This window comes from Stegodyphus dumicola, chromosome 2, assembly GCF_044657685.1.
Source record: "Stegodyphus dumicola isolate Sdum_Otavi_A_Nest chromosome 2, ASM4465768v1".
Classification (NCBI taxonomy): Eukaryota; Metazoa; Arthropoda; class Arachnida; order Araneae; family Eresidae; genus Stegodyphus; species Stegodyphus dumicola.
In genome coordinates this window covers 187,221,507-187,248,535 of record NC_140769.1, presented here as the reverse complement: position 1 = coordinate 187,248,535, position 27,029 = coordinate 187,221,507, and the positions used below count along the sequence as shown (strand labels likewise).

At 30.0% G+C, this 27,029-nt stretch overlaps 1 protein-coding gene across 9 annotated transcripts in view; it reads right to left on the bottom strand.

Moving 5' to 3' along the window:
• The window catches only part of LOC118188117 (uncharacterized), a 343,874-nt gene that overhangs the window by 18,890 nt on the left and 297,955 nt on the right, over positions 1-27,029 (bottom strand). For 6 of the 9 annotated variants that reach the window (XR_015039676.1, XM_085811536.1, XM_085811542.1 and 3 more), the window contains 9 exons: positions 26,666-26,737; positions 23,842-23,886; positions 20,936-20,998; positions 18,270-18,296; positions 15,598-15,651; positions 13,870-13,896; positions 9,205-9,240; positions 3,851-3,904; positions 164-247 (listed from right to left, as the gene is read on the bottom strand). Coding sequence is in view for 8 of the 9 variants with exons in the window: in XM_085811536.1 (XP_085667662.1) it covers positions 164-247; positions 3,851-3,904; positions 9,205-9,240; positions 13,870-13,896; positions 15,598-15,651; positions 18,270-18,296; positions 20,936-20,998; positions 23,842-23,886; positions 26,666-26,737 (462 nt within the window). In the remaining variant the exon portion in view is untranslated. The remainder of the gene's footprint in view (positions 1-163; positions 248-3,850; positions 3,905-9,204; positions 9,241-13,869; positions 13,897-15,597; positions 15,652-18,269; positions 18,297-20,935; positions 20,999-23,841; positions 23,887-26,665; positions 26,738-27,029) is intronic. The other 3 variants (XM_085811539.1, XM_085811537.1, XM_085811541.1) reach the window with 3 other exon arrangements.

The window sequence follows — 27,029 nt, the reverse complement described above, 5'->3', positions numbered from 1 at the left end:
TCGATACCTTGACCTCATCATGTAAACTCTAGTACTCGCAGCGGAAGTATATAATCTCATTATTACTATTTTTGTGTATACAGGAGGACGCAGCAAAACGTTTATTCCCCAAAACATCAAGTAAATAACCACAGTTATGCATCGGGAATTGAAGAAACATTACCCCACTTGGTGGCCTCCATCCGCACCCTGGTAACGGCAATCCGTCAGGTCCAAGTGGACACGGGGCATCCAGTCCGGGAACGCCCTGAAAGAAAGGATTATTCATCTTCACATTTTTTGAGCAACAGAATCAGATAGTATCTCATAAAGCACCTCGCTGCCTTTGTACGAAAACAGAAACGTACTTCCGTTTAATTACTGAGTGAAATTTTATTTTACTAACACTAGAAAGCAATTATTAACAGAACAGTAGAACAATTTCACATTTTCAGGGTCTTTTAAACAGAGAGTTCTTGTGAAAAACGGAAAAAAAATTACTTTTGAAGTGATCCAATAAACAGCATCTCTTTTATCTATTTAAGTTCAAGCATAGTAGGCAATAAAAAAACTAGAATCCTAGGCAATAAAAAAACTACTATGCTTGAATGGAAAATTATGATTGCTGTACATGTACGAGAATATAGCTTTTCACTTTGTTAAACATAAGAATGGCCTTTTTCTATTTTGAGCTTTTAGCTTTGTTAATGTTAGCTATTTAACTGCATTATGTTGAATTTCCTTTTATTGAACAGCTGGGTTATTTGAATGCAGTTGCTAACAATAAACATTTTTCTTTTTGCTTACTTCTTTTTACTTCCTTTTTGTTTTATCGTTGTCTTAAACATCCTTATTTATTTAAAACTTCTATTTTCGTTTTCTGTTAATTACAAAAGTGACCAACTTGTACGCTTTATCTTTTTCTAATAACAAAATTCATAATTCATGATGATCTCATAGAAAGTCTAAATATTTAAAAAATTTATACCATTCTGATTAAAGATTACATTTTTATACATCGATATACACTTTATACATAGATTAAATTATGAATATTAATTTTACATTAAGGAATGAATGAATATTAATTTAATTTAAAATTTCGCATTAAAGAATACGAATATACATAAGAAAAGGGGAAAGAAACTAAATGCTGCTGTTTCAATTAGACTTTTAAATCTTTATTAAAATTATTGAAAAAAACCTTCAGGTAGAGAATTTACATGGATTTTATTCAATGAAAAAACAAAACCAACAATAGTAAATGCTAAATATTAATTAGTGATCGTCATCCTAACTGTTAATATTCAACCTCATGACGGCATTTTTTTCATTTCTTCATCTGTTTTGCTCAAATGATGGCGCTACACGTCAGCTGCATTTAATGCAGTAGAATCAATTATTTTAAACGGTGTAATTTAAATCTGAAAAGGCTAGACCCTTGGTTTACCTTTCAGAACGTACTGTAGGTTTTCAATTGAAATTAACATAAAAGTTTGAATTTTGGCATTTATACTGGAACTGACATACAATTCTTTTAACTCCAGATATATCAGTTTACAATACATCTGGAGTTAGGATGTATCAGAGTATAAACTTTACAATTTACACTTTTAGATAATTATCGCTTTCAAATGTATTCTGATGGTAAATTTGCTTATAGCTAAAATATAATTTATAAGTAAACCAATTAATAAGAAGAACATCAGAAGATGGATTTAAGTAAAAATACTCTGTTTGTATCGTTTGATCTCCTTTTGAAATTAAACTTTCAAATTAATTCGTAGAAAAATTAGTATCAGCTTAATATTTAGAAAAGTGTATGCGTTAGCAGTACATTAAGAGATACAAATATATTAGACTGTAATTTTACATTTTTAAAAATATTCGGTGGTAATTTGTGGCACATAATAATACATACCGTTTTTCAAATACACTGAAACAATATGACTTTATTGAACATTCTAAAATGATATGTAAGTATTGAAAATTATGTAAGAAACATAAATGGAGAAAACAAATTCGTTAACTCAGAAAAATGCTAAAAATAAGTTAAAATAAGTATCGACATTTGTTTGGCATTTTTATGTCAATTCCCAAATTATTGCTATTTATTTATATTCAATTATGGGACTATATAAAGTGGATATTAAAATATCCTTCATAATTCAAGAAGTTCTTTATAGATAATTAAACACCCAAGTAGAATCTATATTAATAATTCTATATATTTTTATGACATTATTATAAGAATGAAGTTAAATTAAAAGTTTGCCCTCTTAGATTACAGAAACTATCCATATTTGAAAGTATGTGGTTTCATTTATAAAATTTTTATATCTTAAAGCGTTAATTAAATCTTATGGTTCGCAAAATATACTCGTATTTGAAGGATGATTTGAATATTTTCATTTTGGTTTTAATAAAAAGCATGCATCGTAAGGTTCACACGATTCATCAGTTCACGTACCACAGTTAGAGATGCAAAGTGAATCTCACAATACTCTGTCACCGAAGGAACATGCAGTGAGGTGCAAAGTGCAAGTGAGAAACAAAGTGCACAAGCAATACAACAAAGTATACATTCATAGAAACGTGAGTAAACATACATAGTTAACTGAGGTAAATATACATAGCAAATAATACTTTACATATACAGCAAATAATACTTTACATTCAAAAAGTGTTACTCTCTAAAACGTGAGATTCGTATCTGTTTACTTGCACTGCGTAATGAAATCGAAATGCATTGTAAAGAAATTGAATTGCATTGTATAATGAAATCGAACCGATTCCTTTAAAATGCCTTGTTTTTTTATTTATACTTCTTTTTATTTACGCAAGTGTCACGTTACTATTCAGTGGAGAGTGCATCACACACTGAATAAAAAAGACAGAAATCGATTTATCATCATTGGCCTTACATATGTAAGTGTATATATATATAATCTTATGTGTATATATGCATTATCAATAAAATTGAATAATTATTTACACCAGAAGAGTATTAAAGCTTTTAATACAATTAAAAATGATTCCCATGATTACATTTTCTCCACCTTTCTTAGGAGAAGAAAAAATAAATGCTTCGTTTTCACTGTAGGAAATTAATTCTCGTGAAATACATTTTAAATATAATCACAAGTCAATTCATTCTACAGTAATAATGAACCAACAAATTACACAGAAAAACTTATCAGTTCAATGAATTCCTCTAAGACATTTTTCATGCATTGCAATAATAGTTTTCTAATGAAAGTGACAGAACCGCAATTCCGTTTCTAAAGAGAGAATTAATACTGATACATTGCGAAAAGAAAAAGTAAGCTGTCAACTTAAAAGTCAAATCCTTACTCCCAATTTAAAATATAATTTATTAGCATTGTAAAGTATGAAAATGAAGCTTAGTATTTAAATAATAAACTGAAACAAATCATAATTAAAGAACTGCGTAAATTACTTTAAATTCTGGCATGCACTGTTTAGAAAATGTTTCTAATATAACGGAATTTCAGTTTTATTAAATAAAAAATATGAAGTTTACTTACTCAATTAATTAAACAGCGATAGGGACATAACCCTAGAAATACTATATATAACTGCTTTTTATATGAAATGCTATGACAAAAAAATTGCGTTGAGATGGGATTTTTAACCCTTCTGGTGTTAAAAATAGAAATCTGTAACATATTTTACTTAAGATAAGACTGATTTTCTTTCCTTTTTTTTTTGTTTTTGTTTTTAAGATTCGTATTGATAGTTGTCAGTAATACTAACAGGCGTAGTGTAACTGAAACAATCAGCATTTTAGAGAGTATCAACAATTAAGTCTTAAAAAAGTAAAGTTAGGTAAAGTGAGGAAGGTGCGCACCTGGTCGCCTTTGTCGCCCTTCTCACCTCGCTTTCCGAGTTTTCCTCGTGGCCCCTAAAAAAGGCAGGTCACATCTTACTCCAAATGTATCCACCTCCTTCTTCCGAGGTCCAGGCACTTAATGTCAACAATTGAATCTAATTCTACTTCTACATCGATTTGTAATACACATATATCCCGTTAAATTATACCTTTTTCATGATAGAATAGAATACGCTTATTAAGTACACATTGAACAATCTTTCAAAGCCATTGAGATTCAACACTGAGATTTCCATAGTTTCATTTTATTGGTAATATTACACAGTGCTACCGTAATTGCGTAAAGTCGCTTTTGTTTACGTTCTACACCCACTTGTAATTAAAAGATTATTTAAGTTTTGGCTACTTTGTGTGGAGATGATTATTATAATTACTGTAACATAAATCAGTGGTCTCAAAGTGGCGGCCCTTGAAGCAATTTCACGTAACCCGCGAATACCGTTTAGTTGTGTATTTATCGTACAGTGCCAAAAGTTTTCAAATAAATAAGGTTATTGAAATAATAAATAAAACAGTAAGCTTTATCCGCTGACTAGCTTTGAATCATCCAGTTTGTTGCATTGTCTGAAGAAAGTGAATTTGAATATAGCAAGGTGAGGTAATTATGTCAAGGAACTGTACTGAAACAGCTTTTTGATTTAATGAATGAAATGAAAATTTTTATGACACAAAACTAATTAAATAAATAAAATCATCGAAAAGCTATGTAATCATACATGCATAACAGATTTAACATTTTTTTGTTGACTTAACTAGACATTTAAATATTCTCAATGAAGAAACTGCGCGGAAAGAATAAATCTGTCATTGACATGTATGCTTGAACCAAACATCTTAAAGCTAAATTGCAGTTACGAGAAACTCGGTTTGAATCAAAATACTTTGTACATTTCCTAAAACTTAAATCCTACCCTGTTATTTGAAATGAAAAATCTAAAAAATGTATAAGAAAAATAGCATTATTACAACAAGAATTTGAAGAAAGATGTACTGACTGAAATGACTTTTCGTTCAATTTTATATTACTTTCATTATCATCAAAACAAACGTGAATAACGCACCAGAAAACCTACAAATGAAGCTAATTAATTTACCAGTGTGATAAAAATCTCTTTCAAAGATTCGAAGATATATATTTGATTGATTTTTATTCGTACTTGCATTTGAAAACTATTAAGTCAGGAAAAAAGGACCCTTTCGGCCGATGTGCATCCACAATCGAAGAAGATAATTTCTAATAATTTTTCTTTAAGGCTACAAATCTTATCAGAATCAAAATGCCATCAAATGTAAAGTAGTACTATTAAGAAATAAAGAATTTATAATCGTTTATATGTTTACGTATGTATTTTTTCCTGCACGTGTGGAAGAAAAATTTAATAAATAAAAGAAAAAGTATTATTAGTATTTATTATCACGTTTGGTCCAACATTGAAAGTTTTCTCTATAAACAGGGAAAACTTATTAACTTAAAAAATATAAAAATTATAAACTTAAAAAATTTGTTTATTTTCAGTTTAACTAAGGTATATAATATTTAATTCAACATATTAGAGCTATTTGAAATAATTGTTAGACTGAAGATTTACCATTTACCTATCAATAAGTTTAAACTGGGTAGTGTAAACAAAAGAAATTTCTTGCAGGTATCAAAATTTAGATTTCAGAAGGAAATAAATATAGGTAGACAATATAAATAATGCTTAGAAAGTAAATATAAATTTAAATATTTTACGTTTCGTTATTATTATTAACATTTATTATGTTTTGATAAATATTTGTAAGGAATTAGGCACCTAAAGTAAATAGAAAAAGAATCATAAATTTAGCCAGGGATAGAAATATAAGTTTGAGACATATAAGATAAGTGTGGAAAAAACAAAGTAAAATTACAATTGAACATCATTGAAATAAAATTTCAAATGAACCATGTTCGAGGCAAATTAGTTTTTTAAAAGTATAATTTTCAAACATATAAACTCACATACAACGCACAGGCCTCACACATAGCATCAGGTTATAAAGGGGTGATATCCATATATTAGGGGTATATACGGTTCAGTACCAATCTATCTACCTGTATCTCTCTCTCTATGCAATAATATACAAAAGTAGATTTGCACAAATGTTGATCCATAATAAAGATCAAACTTGGCAGGGAAGACAGACTAAATATTCACTTTTAGTTGAATTGTCATTTGTGGCCACAATTCCTCAGGCACTTTAATCATGCTTATTCATAGAATGTTTACATTTTTGATATTGTTGCGATAGGAAGAAAGCAGGGTAGCAGCGTCTTAGCGCAACAGATGTAGAAGCAAGGTGAGTAGCTATCCAGTATAGCAGTTTATTAGGAGAAAGGTTTTCGGTTCTCGGTTAAAATTTGTCGGGTGCTTTAATGTGTAAACAAGAATATGTGTGCTCAGAATTATTCGTCAAGAAATAAAATTAGTCTTGTTATATACGCTAATAGCTGCAAGTTTCTTCATCTGCTACGCATTCATTCTGTATACTAGTCAAATCTATAACCAACTCGGCTAAGATGAAAAACTAATTGTTATCTTCTCTACTAAGTATCCTAAATTTATTACAGTTAATAAAAATCATTTAAATAAAATTATCATAAATATATATACATATATATTCACATGCACAGAATAGTGCTCGTGAACATATATACATAGTTTGTCATTTTGAAAAAAAAAAAAAAAAAAAAACGAAAAAGGAAAGGCCCGTTAGTTGCTTTCGGATCATGCATTCGGGTGGCATGCAATTTCAGTTTGAGACCACTGACTTAAGTCACATGTAAGGCATTGGTTAAAATTCTACTGGTGAGCAATACTCTCTACATTAGGGTTTTAGAAATGAAATAGATATTGTTAAATTATTGTACATCACACTTTAAAATTTAACTTGCCAGTAATAGGAATTAAAGCAACCCTACTGTTTTATCAAGCTTAAAAATACTACATCATAAATTAAATTTCATGCTCTAACAGCGAAGACCGAAAATGAAGGAGCTTCATTCCATTTTATTGGTTCAACTGTAAATTTTAGCAAAATGTTAAAAACTGTTAAGTAGTAAATATCATGGTATTTCATATCTGAGTTTGTAAAATTTTTAAAGTTCAGTCACTATAATTCCATTAATCTTAAAATATTGTCTTGATATAGTGATTGTCAAGATTAATTTTAGCTAAGCGTTTTTCATATTTTTTACGTCATGTATTACATTGAATTGTAGTTTTAAAGACATTTTAATATTTAAGATTAAATACTCTATCTTCCGGGTATAAAAACATGCGACTGAGATATAGTTATTGATAATTCTGTTCTACAAAGCATTAATATACTGAAAAAATTGTAACTCTTGATTGCTGCATTATTATTGCCCATGCATTTTAAAACACATACATTATAATTTAAAATTATTAGTTAAAGTCCACATGAAATTTTAATTCAGTTATCATTAATATCTCGGATGCAAAGTAAACTTAGAAATTCTGATTTCTGATACTTTTGATAAAATTATAAATTTCCATTAGAGGACTTCGACATAAAAATTCAAAGATATTTATTCATATTTTACAGAAAAAAACCGTTTTTTAACTAATCAGATGCAAATGTCTCTAGTTGAAGGATTTAGTTAGCTGAAGGAAACCGTTTTTAAGATTTTTAATTAAAATATTTTATTAATTTTTATAGTAGCGACTTGTAATGAGCATTCGTCAAAATAAAGTTCTTAGCTGAAATTGTAATGCACTGAATATGAAATGAAACTGTGTTATTATCAACTGAAACTAAAATAAATACGAATTTCTACTAGAATCACATACATCCACTAACAACTATTTCTCAATGTCTTTCGTCAGCGTTTAATTTGATAGAGTACTGTCACTCAATTATGGAATGGTCATATAAAAGCATAATAATAGAAATATTTGTTATAAGATTAGTTGCTATTAAGCATGATTGATTACGGTCAAATGACGCTCAGCATCTTTGATGTAAGAACATGATAAATATTAATGATGCTTTACGAATTCTCACTTAAATATTCTTCTATAGATGTAAAATGTGCAAGAAATGAGACAATTACAGCTTATTAAAATAGCAATTGAAACATTAAAAGTAAATAACTCACGAAAACAATTTAGTTTTTGCTATTCTTCACATTCATTACATGTTTAACCTATTATAGGATAAAATGGAAGTTATTCGAAATATACAGAATTTGGATGCTTTGTAACAGCTGATTGTGCTAAGATATCTTCTCAGACGAGTCAGCATCACAAGATTTATTAAGTCCTTCTTTATTAGAGGGAAGAAAATCTATGTTCTTGGGAAAAACAGATTCTATTCCAATAAGAATATAATGCACATGAAATGTTCAAAATTACACAAAAGGTATAGAATACTCGTAGATTACTATGCACATGAAATAATATAATAAGTATGTAAACTTTCCTGTGTAAACAGAATTCTACTAATTAGAATAAAAAATAAAAGACATATTAAATTTTGCTTTATTAGTTTAGAGATTTAAGATTCTGATTATTGTTTTTAAATTCCTTGCATTTATTTAAAAGGATTTTTCTGAAAACATAAAAGCAGTGATTTTGCATTTGAATCAGTATAAACACAAATAGAGCCGTTCTTTACGTAACAATATATAACAAAATTTTCTTCATGAACAGACCGCAGCAAAAATTGCTCTGATCACCCCAAACACATTCAAGGTAAAAGTAATGTAGAAGTTACTTTTTGATTGAATCCCTTTCAAATAATTATTTTGAATTACAAAGCGAATTTTCAAGTATTAATGTAAATAATATGAATGACACTATTAGATAACATCGACAGCCCATTACAGTTCTCTAAAAACCACTTCAAAGACACTTTAATAATAATGTTTAGCTACATACTAAGCTCATATTTTTAAAAACAATTTATTTGACAATCAATATCTTTTAAAAAAGAGAAAAAAACTCTTAACATATTGTCATTTAATATAAAAATGCATTTCAGAATCATAACTGAATGATGTAATTTTCTGGATTACAAAACACGATTTACATAACACACACTCACTCTGTTTATAGAATACATTAGTGCAAGTGTTAGTGCACACGCACGAAACATGCATAGTGCGCAGTGCAAACAGTCAAGCACATAATCATTGCATGCTCACAAAATATTGGAAATATGATAGAAAAATTTCTGCAGTGACATTTTATACTTTATTTTCTTTCATATTTACACATCTTAAATCAGAAAGATTAAAATATATATGTATTATTTCATTTACTCACTGGAGGCCCGCCGTCACCTTTGTCACCTTTAGGACCCTATAAAAGTCAAAACATTTCAGAATATTTTAAATAATGATAATCCTAATCATAATTATGATAATAAAACAGAAATTGATGCAGTGAAGTGCCACGGCTTTCTAAAATTGAACTAAGTATGAAGAAAAACTGTATTTTGAAGACGACCAATCACGGTTCTAGATTTTGGTTCTAAACTGAAGAGGTCATCTTAAAGAGAGGAGTTTCAGTACGAATGTTTATTTACGCTCGTAGAAGTATTGGTAACTTTCAAAGGTGGTTGGTTGCCTTAGAGAAGTGGTTCCATAACATAGTATTTTGAATATGAATACACTTTATATTATTTGCAGTATGTATAATTGTAGGGTTTTTCTTAATTTGCATAACAAATTTATTTTAAATTTTCCTGTTCTCAACTTCTCAAACTTCCCCTCACATTCTCTCGCCAGTGAAGTGCTATTTAAACGTGTGATTATTTCAGTTTATTCAGAGCGTGTTTCGCTAGCCTAGCGCACGTTTCGTTGTTATTTCGCGGTCACTCGAAGTAAGCCCTTAGGCCTCATCAGTTTAGTATCACGCCGGTTAGATTTCTGTGAGTCCATCTCGTAGGAGTAATTTTGAAGTGCGTTCTTGCACTCACTTATTATTCAGATTTGATTTTGTATTCTCGTCTACGTTTAAGTTATCGCCGCAAGTGAACGGTGTTTTTGTAACGCACGAAGCCCGTGATGTCTGTTATTTGAGTTAATAAAGGGTTATTTTGTACTCTTCTTCTGTGCTGTTATTTATTTCACGCCTGTGCGAGAATTCGCCAGGTTCAGTGTAGGATCTAAATTAGTGGATGTGGAAAAGTAGAGATAGATCTTGCACAATAATGTGTAATATGTTCTAATAAATTTTTGAAAATCAAATGAGGAGGGGAATCAATACGATCAATGTCGGAATAAATAAATAATTTTTTAATCTGATGGACGTTATAAAAATAATTAATTAAAAAATTATATGTATAAAAACATAAAACTATGAACAAACACTCTTCTCAATTTGAATATCATTAATCATTTGAAATTGTAATTATATTCTTATTTAGAATGACAGATATAATGTCTCGTGTTTGCACAAATGAAAGCTAATGAGGTAGATCTATCTTATGTGATTATTTCTTATTTCTTTTGAAAATATATTGCCCTAAAGAATACGATAGACTGGCTATTGAGGCAATATGATTGTGATGCTGACAGCTGATCAGCGCGTTATCATAAAGCGGCTTCATAGCTTGCTTGCATTTGCTCCATAAAATCTTTTGTAGGGTACACGGTTTTTACTATTTCCTCTTCAAAAGTTTAAACTCGGAATTATTGCGTCAGTATATTTTACGTAGGATTCTTTCACGTGTTCCAAGAAGACTTTCATAAACACAAACTAAAATATCCACTAAAAAGTTGAATCGAATACAGGCAAAGTTTAAGATGAGAGCACTATTTGCCCGAATATTCGATCACACTCGAACCGGCACACTTGTCAAAAAAAGATAAAATCATCTTTTTTTTTAATATTTTGAATGTTAGGTAGAAATATACTTGACAGTGTTTTATCTAAAATGTTAGAGGACTAGCGTAGTCCTTCTAGTCTGCTGCGGGCAAGATACTGATACTGATATTTTATATAACACATTCTATCTTTATAATGAAATCCCCTTAATATCTTTCATTCATTAATTATATCAGTGCATGAAGTGAATACATTGTAGGCTACATTGAGCAAATATTTTGTTTAACTTATGTCCAGTTATTTTAAAATAAAAGCCACATTTTCTTTGCCTGCAATAGAAAAAAAATTAGCGAAAATGATAATAATAGAAGTCCTAAAGCCCTACAGTGTTAGGAAACACATTATGGTACCCATATAGAAGCCTCAGTTAGCTTTTGGTTAACTGAGGCCAACTATAAATATTAAAATTACACGAATTATACTCTCCCAAGAGTTGTTGGGACAACTATTGTGAGCACTTCGTTATTAATATTTACATTGGATTATAAAATATTCTAAATATTTGTATATTGTTCAAAATATCAGGTTTTAACTCTGAATTAGTAATATTTAAATTTCCCTTAAAGCTCAGAATCAGTGGAAAAAGTCTTCCAGCTGATGACTTGGATTTTTCACACTTTTACAAAATGTTATCTCTAATCCATTGCTTCTTGATATTTACAAACCTTTTCGTTAATTTTTCTGCATTTCAACATACTATAATGCATGTCGAATTTCATATTCTTTATTAATCGTAAGAATTACATTTACTTTAAATAAAAATTAATTTCTGATTATTAGCGCTATTTATTTGAAGATTATGTAATTATTAGGTATGATTTCTTTTCAATTTTTTTAATTTTCGGTTGGTTGTTTGACTAAATTAACTCAAGCACGCTAGGTTCATCTACTAATTAGGATGCCTTCGTGGAAGGCTTTCTAACAGAAACTTGTTCATATTCTTATCACACATGAAAAAATAACGGAAACAGTCAGTACCGTCTGCTGGGACTTTTGTGTTCAATATTCTGGGACAAAACATAAAATCAATGAAGCCAGCTATAAATTTATATTTAATTTCTTTGAAAACTTAACATTTTACATTCTTAAGATTTTACATAAATGAATTCTAAACAAAGACTAGTGTAGCATATTATTTTGTTTTAAATTAAAATACATTTTTTGCTAAAAAATGATAAAAAGTAAACTTTATAGTTTAACAGTTGCTATTGAAAGATAGAAAAATAAAGATTATTTGATTTATCTCTTAAAAGTAATTGTGAAAATCAAAATTATATCATTTTATGATTATCCAAGAAAGTTAAACCATTCAAAGAAGGAAAATAGAAACTTTTACGTTCCACTTGTTTTTATACCTAAAACAAATTTAAACACTCGAGAATGGGAATTACAAAATCTATAAAGATGAGTATTTAATTCTCTTTGCTGTCTATTTTACATAATTACATACTGTAAAAGATACAGGTGGAAAATGGGAAGGGCAACAGAAATTTACCATTGGTCGTGCAGTGATAGTCCCGCCGCATTAACTGTGACCGTACAGTGATAGTCCACCCCAATGCTGAGAAATAACGCCCCAGAGGCCAGTCCAAGTATTTCCCATTTTTCTTCTCCTGCCACTAGTCTCTCGAGAGGACTTACAGCTTGCATGTATTTTGAGTGCCCCCTTGCCGCACACATAGTATACGCTTACAAATACCCATGCTTTCTCCGGGATACGAACTCAGGGCCCACTGGTACGGCCCTCAGCGTTACTAACCACTATAGCAAAGTTAAGTCTAGTATTAATATGCCTCTGGTAAACTTAAATTGTCATAATAGGATATAATGTATGCACATATAAATATATATATGTGTGTTTATGTCTTAGTGTATATATATTTTGAATTTTTGCAGTGTTATATAAATTTAAGATGTAAATAGCAATGATTAATCTTTTATTGAATAAAGGTGTAAGGGTTTGTTTCAGATAGGATTTCAGTGCATAGATTATATTTAACTTAATATTGCACTTAGGCAATGATACGCACTCATAACAAACTGTTGCAAATTTATTGTAATTACATTTATTACATACATAATTTTCTCTGGAAAGACATGTTTTATGCTCAGTACTATTCGCTATAAAGCATGTATTTCTTCTTATATTCAATAATAGCCGTTTTGTTCTGCCACGGCGGACCAGGGTTGTGGCTTGGTAGTTTAGTGGTTAACTCAGGCTGGGTTGTTAAACAATTCCGTATGGTTATTTCAGGTATACCTAAGTTGGGAGGCAACTCAGCGGTTCATTGTCACTAACTGCTATATATTGACTGGGTAGAAACACTGAAAAGTGCATAATTGTTGCGTAGCTCGCAATAAATATTTATGCTTAGATATAAAATTCCTATATTTTTATTCACCCAGTGGATAGCTGAAAAGTAGTATTTCAGCGTTAGTTCAAATTCCGGCAGATGAACTGGCTACATAAGAAATTCTATTTTGTTTACGTAACTATTATTCTGGTCTTTTATGTTAATGTAACGTAAATACGAACCAGTTTTTGTTAGAAAGTGCTTCAGGAAGGCGTCTTTACTCTTAAGCAGACAGCTCTTGTTGCTTTGTCATAATTGGCTAAATAAAAAAGCCTATATGCTAGTTAAAATACTGAAACCAGAGAGTAAAAAGCATTAATCAAAATCATGGCAATGAATTGAAAATAGGGATTAAGCTGTAAAATTACTCAATGCAGATGAAATTAAGTAATACGCAAATATTAATGACACATTGTTTGCAGCGGATTTTTGTGACAGTCATTAATAGTCATTGATGTTTTTTAAATATCGCCTTGATTTAGTGTGTATATTTTTCGGTACTTGCAAGAGCTGTTATTACTAAATACAGCAAGTAAAACAAACTCGATAAACCGAGACACTATTTTTTACAGCACACAATACTGAATTTAACAAATAAATTTATTTGTTAAATTCAGTATTATGATAGAATGATGAATTGTTAATGATACATTGCTTAGGTGTTATTTCTAAAAATGATTATGGTACAAACATAAAATAATTTTTGAATAAATTGAACATAAATCAATAATAAAGGATCATTTACCGGTAATCCAGGTATGCCATCAGTTCCCTATTTCACAAACAAAAGATTGGAATGAAAAAGAGCAAAATAAAAAAGGAATAATGTAAATAAATAAATTTAATGACAGAAAACAAAAAACAAAAAAAAAAAAAAAAAATAAAAAAAAAATAAAAAATAAAAAAAAATAAAATAAAAAACAAAAAGTCAATTTCGCAGTAAAGAAATCCTTGTTCTTCATTTAAAATGAAAATAATATGCATGTTAATAAAAAGTTTTGTTGGAAAGCCCTTCAGATTTATTTCCGGCAATGCAATTATGCTGTAAAAAGCTTAAATACTTATAGAATCAAAGCAAATTAGTTTTTTTTTTAAATCAGTGCTTTAGTTTTACTGTTGGAGGCATTCAACAAATTTGCATTTACGTTCGTTATAAGGCTGAGAAATGATTTGGAGGCCCTAGCTCCAGTGACTCATGTTGCTTGTTTTTGCAAGTGCCACCGTTCTAGCTTCTAGCTTCGTCAGAAGTTAAGATTATAGAAAACTAGCAAAGAGAAAAGTTATAATATTTGAGTTTTAATTTAACTGCAGTTTCAAATATTTATTTTCACAATAATTAATTAAAATGTTCAATTCAAATTATTACGTTTCCTATAAACAATTAATGGAATGGATTTTTAATCTAATATTAATTTATTCCTAAATTTGAATAAGTAATTGACAGGAAAGTCAAGAACATTGGAAAATAGTTTTTGAGTTGAACTTTAATTCCTCGTCACTGTTTATCTTTTGAGCTATATATTACGGTTACTATTACTTTGCATTAACCGGTCATTTATAATTTCAGCTTTTACTATCACTTTTACATTTCCATTTCCTTACCAGAAATGTAAATTAATTACAGAGTATTAAGTCGCGGGTTTTGGATTGTAAGGCATTTTTGCCAGCTCTGATTAATATTGTAATTATTACGCTTTGCATTATAGCTGTCGCCATTTCAATAGTTACGCCGGTGAGAAGTTCTGAGACAACTTTGTTTTATATTATGTAGTCTAGTAGTAGATTACCAGGTTGAGTTTTAATTTTAACCTGATTGTCGTTTTAAGTTACATCGCCACACGTGGTGGTTGATCTTTTCAAGCCCGAGAGGTACATTTATGTTCCAATTCTGTTTTAATAACAGGTTTGTTATAAAACCTTCTCAAGAACTCTGCAGTTCTGTCCAGACACAGCAATCATTCACCTAACGTCTATAAGGTATTTGATACACTAGTTTAGGCTCCCAAAGAAGGTCAAACTCTGTACCATGTTAAAAATAAATTCTAGAACACTTGATTAAATGCGAATTGTCCGCGGGTACAGGAATAAATTTCCTTGTTTGTTATTTCTCTTTCTTCTGCAAAACAAAAGTAGTCAGTTATTTTTATGCTTATCTTTAATTATTTTCAACAAGAAACAAGAATAACACTAAGCATGAATTTCTTAATTTATGCGTATAAAATTGCTTAATATATTTTTTATCTTTAAAGTCTGCTTTATCTAGTAAATTTCTCTTCTCTGTTATAGTGAAAAAGATGATAACCGTATATTAAAGTAAATAAGAATAAAAGACTAAAAGACCACACAGAAAAAATAATTTGCTTCACAATACATGCTTCAAAATAAACATGTTTTCTTTTTCACAAGAATGTAAAAAAAAAAAAAAAAAAAAAAAAAAAAAAAAAAAAAAAAAAAAAAAATTCTGCTGGCTTACCGGAAGTCCAGGTTCCCCCTTTTCACCTTTGTTACCTGGTTCACCCCGTTCACCCTAAGAGGAAAAGAACTCAGTTGTTTAAAACAGCTTTGCTCTAGGAATTTGCAATTACTGATATGCAGTGTTTTAAAATAAAAATGCTGAAACCCTGATAGTTGTAAAAAAATCGCTCGGAACAGCGTTTTCAATCTTTACTACTCCACTGTCGCCTTTGCGCCACGTGCCAGAATATCTTACTTCTCACACGTTTTCCTATTTTTTATTTTACTTTATTTAAGAAAAGCATTCCCAATAACAGGTAAGCCTAAAAACTGAAAAACTTTTACTTAATATGCTATAAGGGCGTATATACATTTAAAGTTTATTATAATTAACATATGGCGGATATTGGTTGCTCTTGTGTAGCCGAAGAAGAAGGTTGTTTAAACCTTCGATATTAATCCTTCAAATTTACAAATATTGTGTTGATTTTTGTTATCTTAACACATCCAATAATCAAAATCGTAAAAAACAACCTTATATTTAGCGTAGGTATAATGAAAACACTCAAGTTATTTAGACATCCAATAATCGTTAGTTGGCGTGCTATTTTAATTCAGCTCACATGGGAAATATTTATATAAATAATTATTATATTTTTAAGTACAATTCAAGAAACAATTATAATAATTTTGCTTCACTTATGACACGAAACATTTTCAGTACTTTTGGATTCTACGATTTTAACTGCACTTTAGTTGTTCTTATCCATAAACTATCTGTTGCATTTTAAGACTACCTGCTTTGCAATAAGTTTCGTATAGGCTTGACTTTCGAGAGCTTCATACGTAAGATTACCCTACATATCTGAAGGTGTTATTAAACAAAAAGAAGAATTTGCCCACATGAACTTCACTAATAAATCTGATGTGAAGGTGCTCCGTAAAATATATCAATTCATAAATAAATAATATAAATATAATAACTAGATATAAAATTGCTATACTTTCTATGAACATATAACTATGGGATATGGCATGCATAATCTGAATGTTATACTTAAATGCTGTATAGTGTTTATAAGACGAGGATGGTGTTCAAAAATACATTTCAAAGTACTTAAACACACAAAAATGGTTTTTCCTTTCATTTTCTTGCAAGTATTTAAAGCTTGAAATATATCATCATAATGTTAATATTTTTAAACTAATATTTCTTTAATTATTTCTCTTTCTTTTTCTGATAAAATTAATTCTTTTTATGAAGCAAAAACTTTGGTAGACTAAATAACTTTTAACAACAGTTCTAGCACTCTTAATTTCCCATCCATTTCTTTTCTTTTTTATGCTAGTCTCTTCCTTCATAATTACTATGCGCATGAAATAAAAAAATGAGTGTATAAAAATTAATTATTGGAAGTTAAATATACAGAATGACGATAAAAATAAATATTTGTGTAAAATATTCAACAGAATTCTCATATTAGCTTTTCTAACGAAGTTTTTGGGATAGTAAAACTTAGAAAAAAATCTGATTTCGAGTGAACTGATTAAGGAAAATCGTTTTCCTTAAAAAAGAACATTCTGTATGTAACAGATGTTGGTTTTTCCTGGGCGCATGTCACAGTCAAATTTTCCTTTATACACACACATATATATATATAAACCTAATTATTATTTAACAAAAACTTGCATACATATCAAAAATAACCTTTACAATGAAAAACGAAAGCAAAAGGGAAAAGTCGTAACACGTGAAAATTTAAATCAGACAAGTCCCAAAAAAAGATAGGCTTGCTTATCTTGTTTTGACCACTAAAGCAAGCATTATAAGAGTCAAAACTTCTCTTTTGGGATTAAAGTTAAACGCTGGTTGTGAGTTACATGCTTTTAGAGTACATGAGCCGAGAGTTTTCAATGTGAAAGAGAGAGAGAAATAGAGATTTTCTGGCACTTGCGCCGCGCTGTTAGAATTTCGCCAGCTCTGTCTAAATGTGATTATTCCGGCTTTTGCAATTTCTCGCAGCCGAAACTTTGAATTTACGCGTCGTTAAAATTATTTTAGCCAGCTTAATCATTTGATCGTGTATCTTAGACTGCTTAATCAATGCTTAGATTTGTTTGATAGCTATTGATTAATTCACATTGTCACGTGGGGTGATTTGTCTGTAGTGGTGCATTTCATGTTTAAAGGTTCAGATTAAATGAAAAGGTTATTTAAAAGAATCTTCTCACATTCTTGCCATACTATTTCAGTCGTAGCGATAACTCACAGCATTTAGTAACTTTTGTTATCTGCAACAGTGCAAATTTTATTGTACATAATCTAGACTATAATATATACTGTTAAATCTGCCACTAAAATAAATTGATTAATCGTAAAAACAAATTACGTGTATACTTATTACTCTTGTGTTTTCCATTGAGCATTATCAAAATACAAGCGAAAAATAAACAAAAGCATTTTAACCCCCCTTGCTCTGAATTTTACTGCCATCGGGCTAACCATGATCTTGGATTAACCGTGGCTATCGTGCCCGGTATTACTTCAGTTCATCGGTCGGGGTCTACTGTATTTTCTTTTGAAAATCTGTACTTGTCTTATATCTTTATACAAAATAATCCACATTTATAAAACGAAATACTTTAGACAGGAAAGAAAACGAAAAACTATAAATATAATAATTTATTTACCTTCATTCCATCCAACCCAGGGGGACCCTGTAATAAAAGTAAAAATAAAATATGCAATGAATGGATATAAAATATTCAAATAATTTAAGAACACAAATTATTAGTATGTTTTTGTGCATGTAATGTATGATGTAATATGCATGTTTGTGTGTCTAATGAGAGGCAGTCAAACTCCGGAAGCCGCAGTGAGTTATCCTGCCTGCAAAATAAACAAAAATCATGTTAAATGAAATTAAATAGAAAATTAAAATTAGACACAAATTGTAAACTAACAATAATTAGATTTCGACTTACAAGCAAAGCTCTTTAATAAATATAAATGAAATAAAAATATACGAAATTTATTCTTCAACAACTAATAAATGAAACATGTATAGCAAGTTTTAATAGTATTAAATATTTCCTCATTATACGGGAGCTTACAGTTTTCATTACCACTTTTTTACGTGAGTTACGAAAATTTAAGTATCACATATACATCGATCGGATAAATATGATATATCTATCATTCAATACAGAACCTATGATTCAACCTATGTATCAAGGTTCAATTGTTAGATTTAAATCCTATTATTTGAGAACTACATTTCCTCATGCATTAAGAGAAACTGGCAATGATATTGTAACATAAGACGATTTTTTAGAAAGAAAGTGATAATGGTCAATATACGTAGAATGGAACTCCATGGTTAGGAGTCTACGAAAAATGCATGAGAGGAATTTGGAAAACGTTGCTGCGGTAGAAACGCCGAAAACATATATGAGCATGATGCTGTAGAGCAAATTGGCGAAGAAGGGGTTGAAATAGCAGGTACTCTGAAAAAAATCCAGCATCAATACGGAATCTGTAGAACAATTAATGAAACATGAAGAAGGGAAATTGAATGATGAAGTTTTGATAACTTTTCAAAGTGAAATTTATCTAATAGTAAAAACTACTTGTAACATGGTACAAATATAAAAAATAGTTGTAACATGCAAAAAGGAATAAGGAGAATGTTCAAGAACATAAACCGTTAAAAAATTTGCTGCAGAAAGATTATCTGAAGTTCCTAGAGGCTACCCGAAAATATAGATAACACATCCACACATTGCTAGCGACATATCTAACATTTACATCACGAAGGCATGCCAGGTAAGTGCAGTGATTTCTTATTTATGTATACATATAATACGTATGTATATTTCCACAAATAAAGTGTTTATTATGCCTATTCGTTCTTACATTTATTTTGTGTTAAATAAAAGCCTAATTTATTAAATAAAATCTGAAAGGTTTCAGATTTTAAATTGCGTCCAATGGGGCGTTTCTTTAACATTTTCTTTATTTATTAAATATCATCTTCTTCGAACTTACTTAAACCATAAAATTCAGTTCAAGAGCAATATCGCAAAATAATTTTAAAATGAGCATACCTTTAGAATTTCCGATACACAGTCTCGCGTGCTGGAGATAAAAAAAAAATTTCTGTACAACGTTGCCATTCGCTTTGAAATCCTCGAGTTTGTTAATCAAAAATTCGTGAAAGTTTTACCAAATATGAAATCGATAATAAAACAAATTCCAAATTTCAAATTTGGGCTTCCAGATGCCCATATTCGCAGGAGGATTACGTTATTCAAAATTGGATGTTTCTAGGTATCGTTATTTTATCACAATGCGAGAAACATACGTACATTTATGCAGACTCTTCATTACTTAATTTCTTTAAATATAACACAGGGGGATATTATTTGGTAGCAACAATTTGAAAAGTGAAACAACGCTTGTAGTGAATCAACGCAAAATGTCAAAACGAAATTAAGAGTCCCTCTGAGCAAGTTGCCCCTTTGGACTAAAAATATTATGAAAGCTATCAAAATTAAATAAGCTCCTGACTTATGCCACATTACGTCTGACTTACGCCAGACGTGATCTTTGGAACGACATTCGTTGTAAGTGGAAGACTATTTATCGCACTTTCACAGTTAGACGTTTCTACGTTTCCTAACAAATTTAGCCCTAATGCAACTTCTCTGGAATTTCTATACCATTTTGGATCTCTTAAACTCCTAAATCCAATTGCGCCATTTACACTCATAAAGTAAGGCGCTTCTACCGATAGAGTGATATTGACAGTTCAGATCTCTTAAACTAGAAAAAATGTTTTAGGTTTATTACAGTGTATGATTTGAATTTCTTTAAGGTACACGAGAAACGTTTTACGACCTTACTCAAAAATGTGAAAAATATGAAAGAAAATTAACGATATAAGAAATCCTTTATATAAAGTATTTTGGAATGTTCAGCCAAATTAATGCAATCTCTCTCCAGATATCATTATCATGTGTAAAATATTTCATCACACATATTTTAAAACAAATTGAATGTTCCACTAAAATATCTTCCTTTTAGAAAAGTATGATATTGATGCAATGATTCTAATGAAAAACGTAGATATTTTGAAAATTAGTAAATCATGCAGAAATGCTAAGCATCACTTATTCAAGCACAACAAAAATTCATTCAATTTTGCACAGAACAGATGCATAAATAAAGAAACTAAATGCAACTTATTCTAAATGAGAAATTCAGAATAAATTTTATAGAAAGTATTCTGATATTGATTTTTAAAAGAATAATAATAATAGCAATAGGTAGCTGTTACTTAACAGCTGCTACAGACCATAGCGCCATTTTTTCCGTCAGCTCCAGGCGGTCCATGATCACCGCGAACTCCCACCGGTCCCTGGAAGAGAAAGAGAGTAATTTTGGACGTCAAATAATAGGAAAATTACTATTACTTAACAAGATTTAGAATTTAGAAGCTCTTAAATAATCTGTAAGGCAAAGAATAATTTAACTTTAAAAAAAATAACATGGTACAGAAAGTATTTTAAGACACTAATTGTGTCCTTTCCATTTCACCGCTGGGTGAGATTCATATTTAAAATTGGATAGCGGAAACAAGGTGCAACTTTTTAAACCGTAATAATTATGAACAACAAGAAATAAACTAATAACTTTTATTTGACCTTGTAAGGGTTATTATTTGAAACTAACCAGTTATTTATAATTTCAGCCTTTACTATAACTTTTCCTCTCCGTTTCCTCCCTAGAAATGTAAATGAGTTAGAAAGTATTTACGCTGAAGGTTTTGGATTGTAAGACAGAGCGTGTGCATGTTTCTCGAGGCCGTGTTACTTTAGTTCAGTCAGCTCTGATAAGTTTTTAATTCTTCTGCTTTGCGTTAGTTGTTACTGATATTTAGACTGATACACCGGTTAAAGTTTTCTGAGCCAGCTTAGATTCAGATATAATTGTGTAGTCTTTGACTACTAGTCATACCTTAAATTTGAATTTGACTGTTATTTTAGTTGCAGCGCCAGAAGTGCTGGTTGGTGGTGTAAGAACAAGAAATGCATTTATGCTCAAAGTTTGTGTTCAAATAAAAACGTTCTTCTAAAACCTTTGTTCCAAGACTTTGTATCAACTTCAGACAAGACTTGACCCCAGACACAGTGATAATTCGCTTTACGTCTTTTAGAAATTTGAAACTAGTTTATGTTACCAAAGCGAGCCAAACTCGATAACCTTTATAAAATGAAAAACAATAATTTATATAAATTTCTGTATCAAACAAGAAAATAGCAGAAATTGCAAACAACTGATGGCAAATTCATAAACACATATACTGCAAAACTGATGAATTAAGGAGTTGCATATCAGCTAAGAAATTCGAAAAGACCTGAAAAAATTTCAAGTTCTAAATACTTAAAGGCTACTTATTGCAAATTTCATTATGCTAGTTATGTATTTAAATGTATTAATTACATACATAATCATAATTTTAATTGAGACAATAAAAATGACGAGTATAATTTTCATATAATTATTTCAAATTTAATTACAGTCAGAACAGCAACAAATGGTAGTTTTATACAGATATAATGTTTACACAATTAAACAAAAATTTCTTAAAATTCTAATCCTTGTCAAAGAAAATCACGCAAGCAGAAAAATCACATTATTATAAAATCTAAATTGAAAGATGAAATTACCTTGAAATCTGTAAGCGTTTACATTCTTAAATAGATTGATAATGCTAATACGATAATTTTTCTGTAATGCGTAACTAGACACCTGCGTAAAATTGTATATAGAAACATTTTATGCATATAGACCACAGATTTTAATACCAGTAATTTGCTGAAAAGCAAATGTAAATAAACCAGCTAGCTCTTCAAATAACAAAAGCTTAGAATATTTTTTATGCATAATATTACTTCTACAGCGGATTCTTACATGAGGTGTGTTTTAAAATACTCATTAGAAATCGAATTTAAAAATAAAAGCATAAATTTTCATTTTTGGGTTTTATTTAAAGCTACCTGACCCCTTAAGAAAATATTTATATATAAAGCAAATTTTATTTGATACAATTAAATCAACGAATCTGAAAGTGATCTCTTGAATGCAGATTTCATAATTAAGTATGCTTGCGTACGATGCATTATTATTATAAATTACACATCGTATGCTTTTCCTTCATACATTCTATAAGGAATAAAACAAAGAAAAAAAGTGAATAAACAGTTTTCGAATTCATTGAATTAGTCACTTTTTCATCCGCTTCTCCATTCGCCAGGGTTTAACTGAGTTTCGATAAAGCTGTGTCCATTGTGGTATAATTATTGTGGTATAATCAGTCTTTAGGAAAATTAGTTTAGTTAACCGATGCTGTAGTGATAGGCGTTTACACACACTTTCCTCATCTTCCCAACAAAGTATGAAAGAAAGTAGGGCCATATTTTGTTACATTAGTATTTTAAGAAATAAAATACTGAGGAGGTTTCAGAAAGACCTTTAAGTCTTTCATTATTTAGCCCTTTATTTACACGGATTTTTTATTTTCGCCCTGTGGAATTTAAGATAGGAACAGGAAAGGAAGGAGAACTCAGACATAGCTTCACATAAAAATGTATACAGACCAAACAAGTCGTTTAAAATGTAACTTGCAAATAAAATTGGTAAAAAATTTTTTCCTTAAGATAGAGAAGATGTTTATTCAAAGCAAAGATGGGAAGGGATTTGGAAAAATTTTATGACTAGAGAAGCATAATAACCTTCCTTTTTCGAATCTTAACTACGGCTTACATATTGACAATTAAATACCCTTTTCTAAACTTCTTTCCAGGTCCACCAGCGGCCGAGCGGTAAAGTCGCTGAACACTGGTAGTTCGATCCGAGGTTCGAATCCCGCAAACGGGCTGGCTGCATGGGCGTTTTTGTGGTTTTCCCCGTGTATAACGTGTATACGAGCAAGTTCCCTTAGAAAGTCCTCCTCCACGAAGGCATCCCTTCCCTTAGGCAGATAGTCCTAGTGTGCTTTGCCGTAATTAAATAAACCAAACCTAAACTTCATTCCTGGAATGCGTAGATTCGTCAGAAACTCAACGCCGAATTTTCTTAAAGAGTTAAGATTTTTCACTCTATATATGTGAAGGTAAAGTACATGATGTCAGCTAATTTCAGCTTTATTTCTTTTAATCACAAATAAAAATGATGAACGCAGGCAAAAAGAAAACTTACTGGAAGTCCCATTGGTCCAGGATCGCCCTTATCTCCTTTGTCACCCTGCAGAAAAAGAAAAAAATGTATTTCAAATCACTTATATAACAACATTCAATCTCCTTTTGCAAAAACTAATAGAACGGTTTCAGACAACCTGCAGTTCAAGGGTTTTAAACGTCCCAGTTTACAGCTTGGACTAAATTGAGAAACCATGGGAAATCACAAATGGTTTCGAGTGGAAGCTGAGCGGAAATTAGACTTCCTCTGTTATTCGGGCTTCAAAAAAGCAGCTGCTGCATCAGGGTGCTGTCCCCCCTTTAAACGAAAAGTCTTGCAAAAACAGCAGGCGAGAAATGTTCACCCAGCACATAATATGAAGCAGAGTAATATTTGTTTCTATAATATGTAATGCACTTGGAATTTTTTAAAATCTTGTATTGATTTTTTTATGATATTCCGCATTTTTTCAACTAATCATAATCCTTCATTTTACCTAAACATAAAGTTAAACATTTTATGGAAAATACTATTTTGGTAAATTTACTGTTATAATTTTCTTAGATTTCATGTTTTAGAATAAAGTAGACAGAAAAATTGCGGGAAAGTAAGCTGGCTTTTACTGGGATATATATTACATCTAGTGATTCAGAAATTGAAAAAAAAAAAAAAAAAAAAAAAAAAAAAAAAAAAAACATAGTGAAAGTCGTTTAACACGAAACTAAGGGGGACTGAAATATTTTTTCGTGTTAAAAGAATTTCGCGTTAAAGGATATTGAAACAACAACAACAACTATATATTCAACAAAATTAAGTTTATTAGAGTACATTTTATTTACATAGATATGTATGTAAGCATGCATTTAATAAAAATGAATGAAACAAAAACATCCACAAGAACCTAGTTTTGGTAGCATATTCTACCCCCATCCCCATCTCATGCGAATCGTATGGAAATTGAATTCGTTGTACTAGATTACCTTTTCTCTATTTGGCTTGGTTTTCGATTTTAGTAAACTCGCGCCAACTGTAGTAGACTTCTGCTTTTTACAGAGATGAATGGCTGCTGATTGGTTCATCCAATGTGAAATCTCAGTCTATGATGATTTTGATTTTTTGTATGGACAGTATTTGTTTCTGATTTTCGGTACTACATTTTACATTTAAATGATGAAATATACATCTGTTACCATTTACAACATTCTTTGATCTACGTTTCCGTTAGCTGCCATCTAGTTCCTTTCACCAATAAAAAGATATTTCATTATATGTTACAAAAAAAAGTGCTTTCCATACCATTCATTGTGAATCCTGGGTACAGCCAATGAAATTCTCCTTTGTTGGCATATATCAATGTCCTTCTTATTTTACAGGTATTTAAAAATTTTTCACGTGTAACTAACGGATTATCACCACAATTATTTATATCATTGAGAACAGCCTGTGTTTGATAGCTATGGCATTCCTAATAATTTGCATATTTTAACACATATCAAATTTGGATATATTCATATAAAAATATTTGTACGTATTTTAAATCATGCAGTAATTCTTTCATCGGAAAATTCAATTTTAGCAGTATCAGAGTTATTTGGAAGAGTTGTATGTTCATGATTCTGTTTAAGCTTAATATGAATGTATCAAGATATACTTTTCTGCCGACTTCGGTGATTTTATCTCATTTTAAGACGGGAGATTCAATTGAGGTAATACAACAAATTCAATGTACATTACAATGAATTGTGGCATTGTAGTATCCCTTGATTTAAGACTAAAATTATGAACTACGATTAATCTTCAGTGCGAAATTTTATCATTCCTTTATTTTCATGTTAATATGTTTTAATACAAAACTCTTGCTTTCACGCCATTACGCCATAGGTAATTAAAGTTGTAATTAAAGTAATTAAAGCATATTCAAACATTCGAAAGGATGAAACAAGTTATAAACAGTAAAGTTGAATGAAAATGAAAAAAAGATGAATTTTTTGATAGATTTGTTAATTATTATGCTGACGTAAATGAAAGAGTCTCTTGCAGATATTGCTTATTTTAAAATATACAACAATTTGGATCGAAAATTTAAAAATAACTGGATAAAACTGCTTTTGGTTCACTTTTGATAGTATCACGAATTTAATTTTCGAAAGCACAAACTTTTTTACTGGGATTAGCATAAATCCATATTAAGTAGAAAACAATTAGTATTTTAAATTTCTCTTCATGTCCCTATGTCACATGAAAAAAATTAACAAGTGCTTATATTTTAGCTTTTACGAAATCTTAGCTTTTTTAAATGGGTAAAGTGAAACAAAAGAATTGAATAATATGAATTTTGTTATTTTATTTGTAGATGTCTCCAGCAAACTATATAAGAAATTAAAGATATCCTAATGATCCACTATATGATTAATCATATATATTTTGGAATTAAAGAAATTGATAGAATTTGATGACTTCATAACTTTTCTTTTTACTTTCTGTCAACAGTTTGCTCGTATTTTATTTGACATTTGTTTTAAGATACATGATAACCCTATTTTTTGGGTTTCTAAAATCATATTATGGATGAATTAGCTCTGAGTCATGTGATGTTAACAAACTGACTTCAGAAACGCATGAGAAGACTAAGAGAAACGCACTCCTGCTTGCGTTATGAAACATAGTCAGGAATCGAATTACCGTGACAGATCGTTTCATAAATATGCTGTTTTGACATCATTTTTGACAATAAATGAATGAATTTCGTAGCGGCGTTATTATATTTCGTATGAGTAGATTAATTATATTAATTATAAGTTGAGATTATTTTAACACGCTATTTTCTCATTAATAGAAAACTTACGGGTTCTCCTTTTTGACCATCCATTCCTTTATCACCCTTTATGCCGGGAGGCCCTTGAACACCTTGAGGACCCTGAAAGGAAACAAATAATTACTATATTGTAAGAATTAAAAACAGGATCAAAGACAAAAAGTTTTTAAATATACGTAAGGATATCTTATAAATTACATGTAATTTAATAACTTCTACTTACAAATTTTTGTTAGTGTTCCTTAATTTGTAAGATCTATTTTAACCAATGTGTTATTACTTATATTAAAATCTGTCTTATTCATCTACTGTTTCTTCCACTCCGAGAATATGTAAAAAAGTGAGTTTTAAATAGAGAGATTTGGCCTTGCTTTAGTAGTATTTTAAGAATATA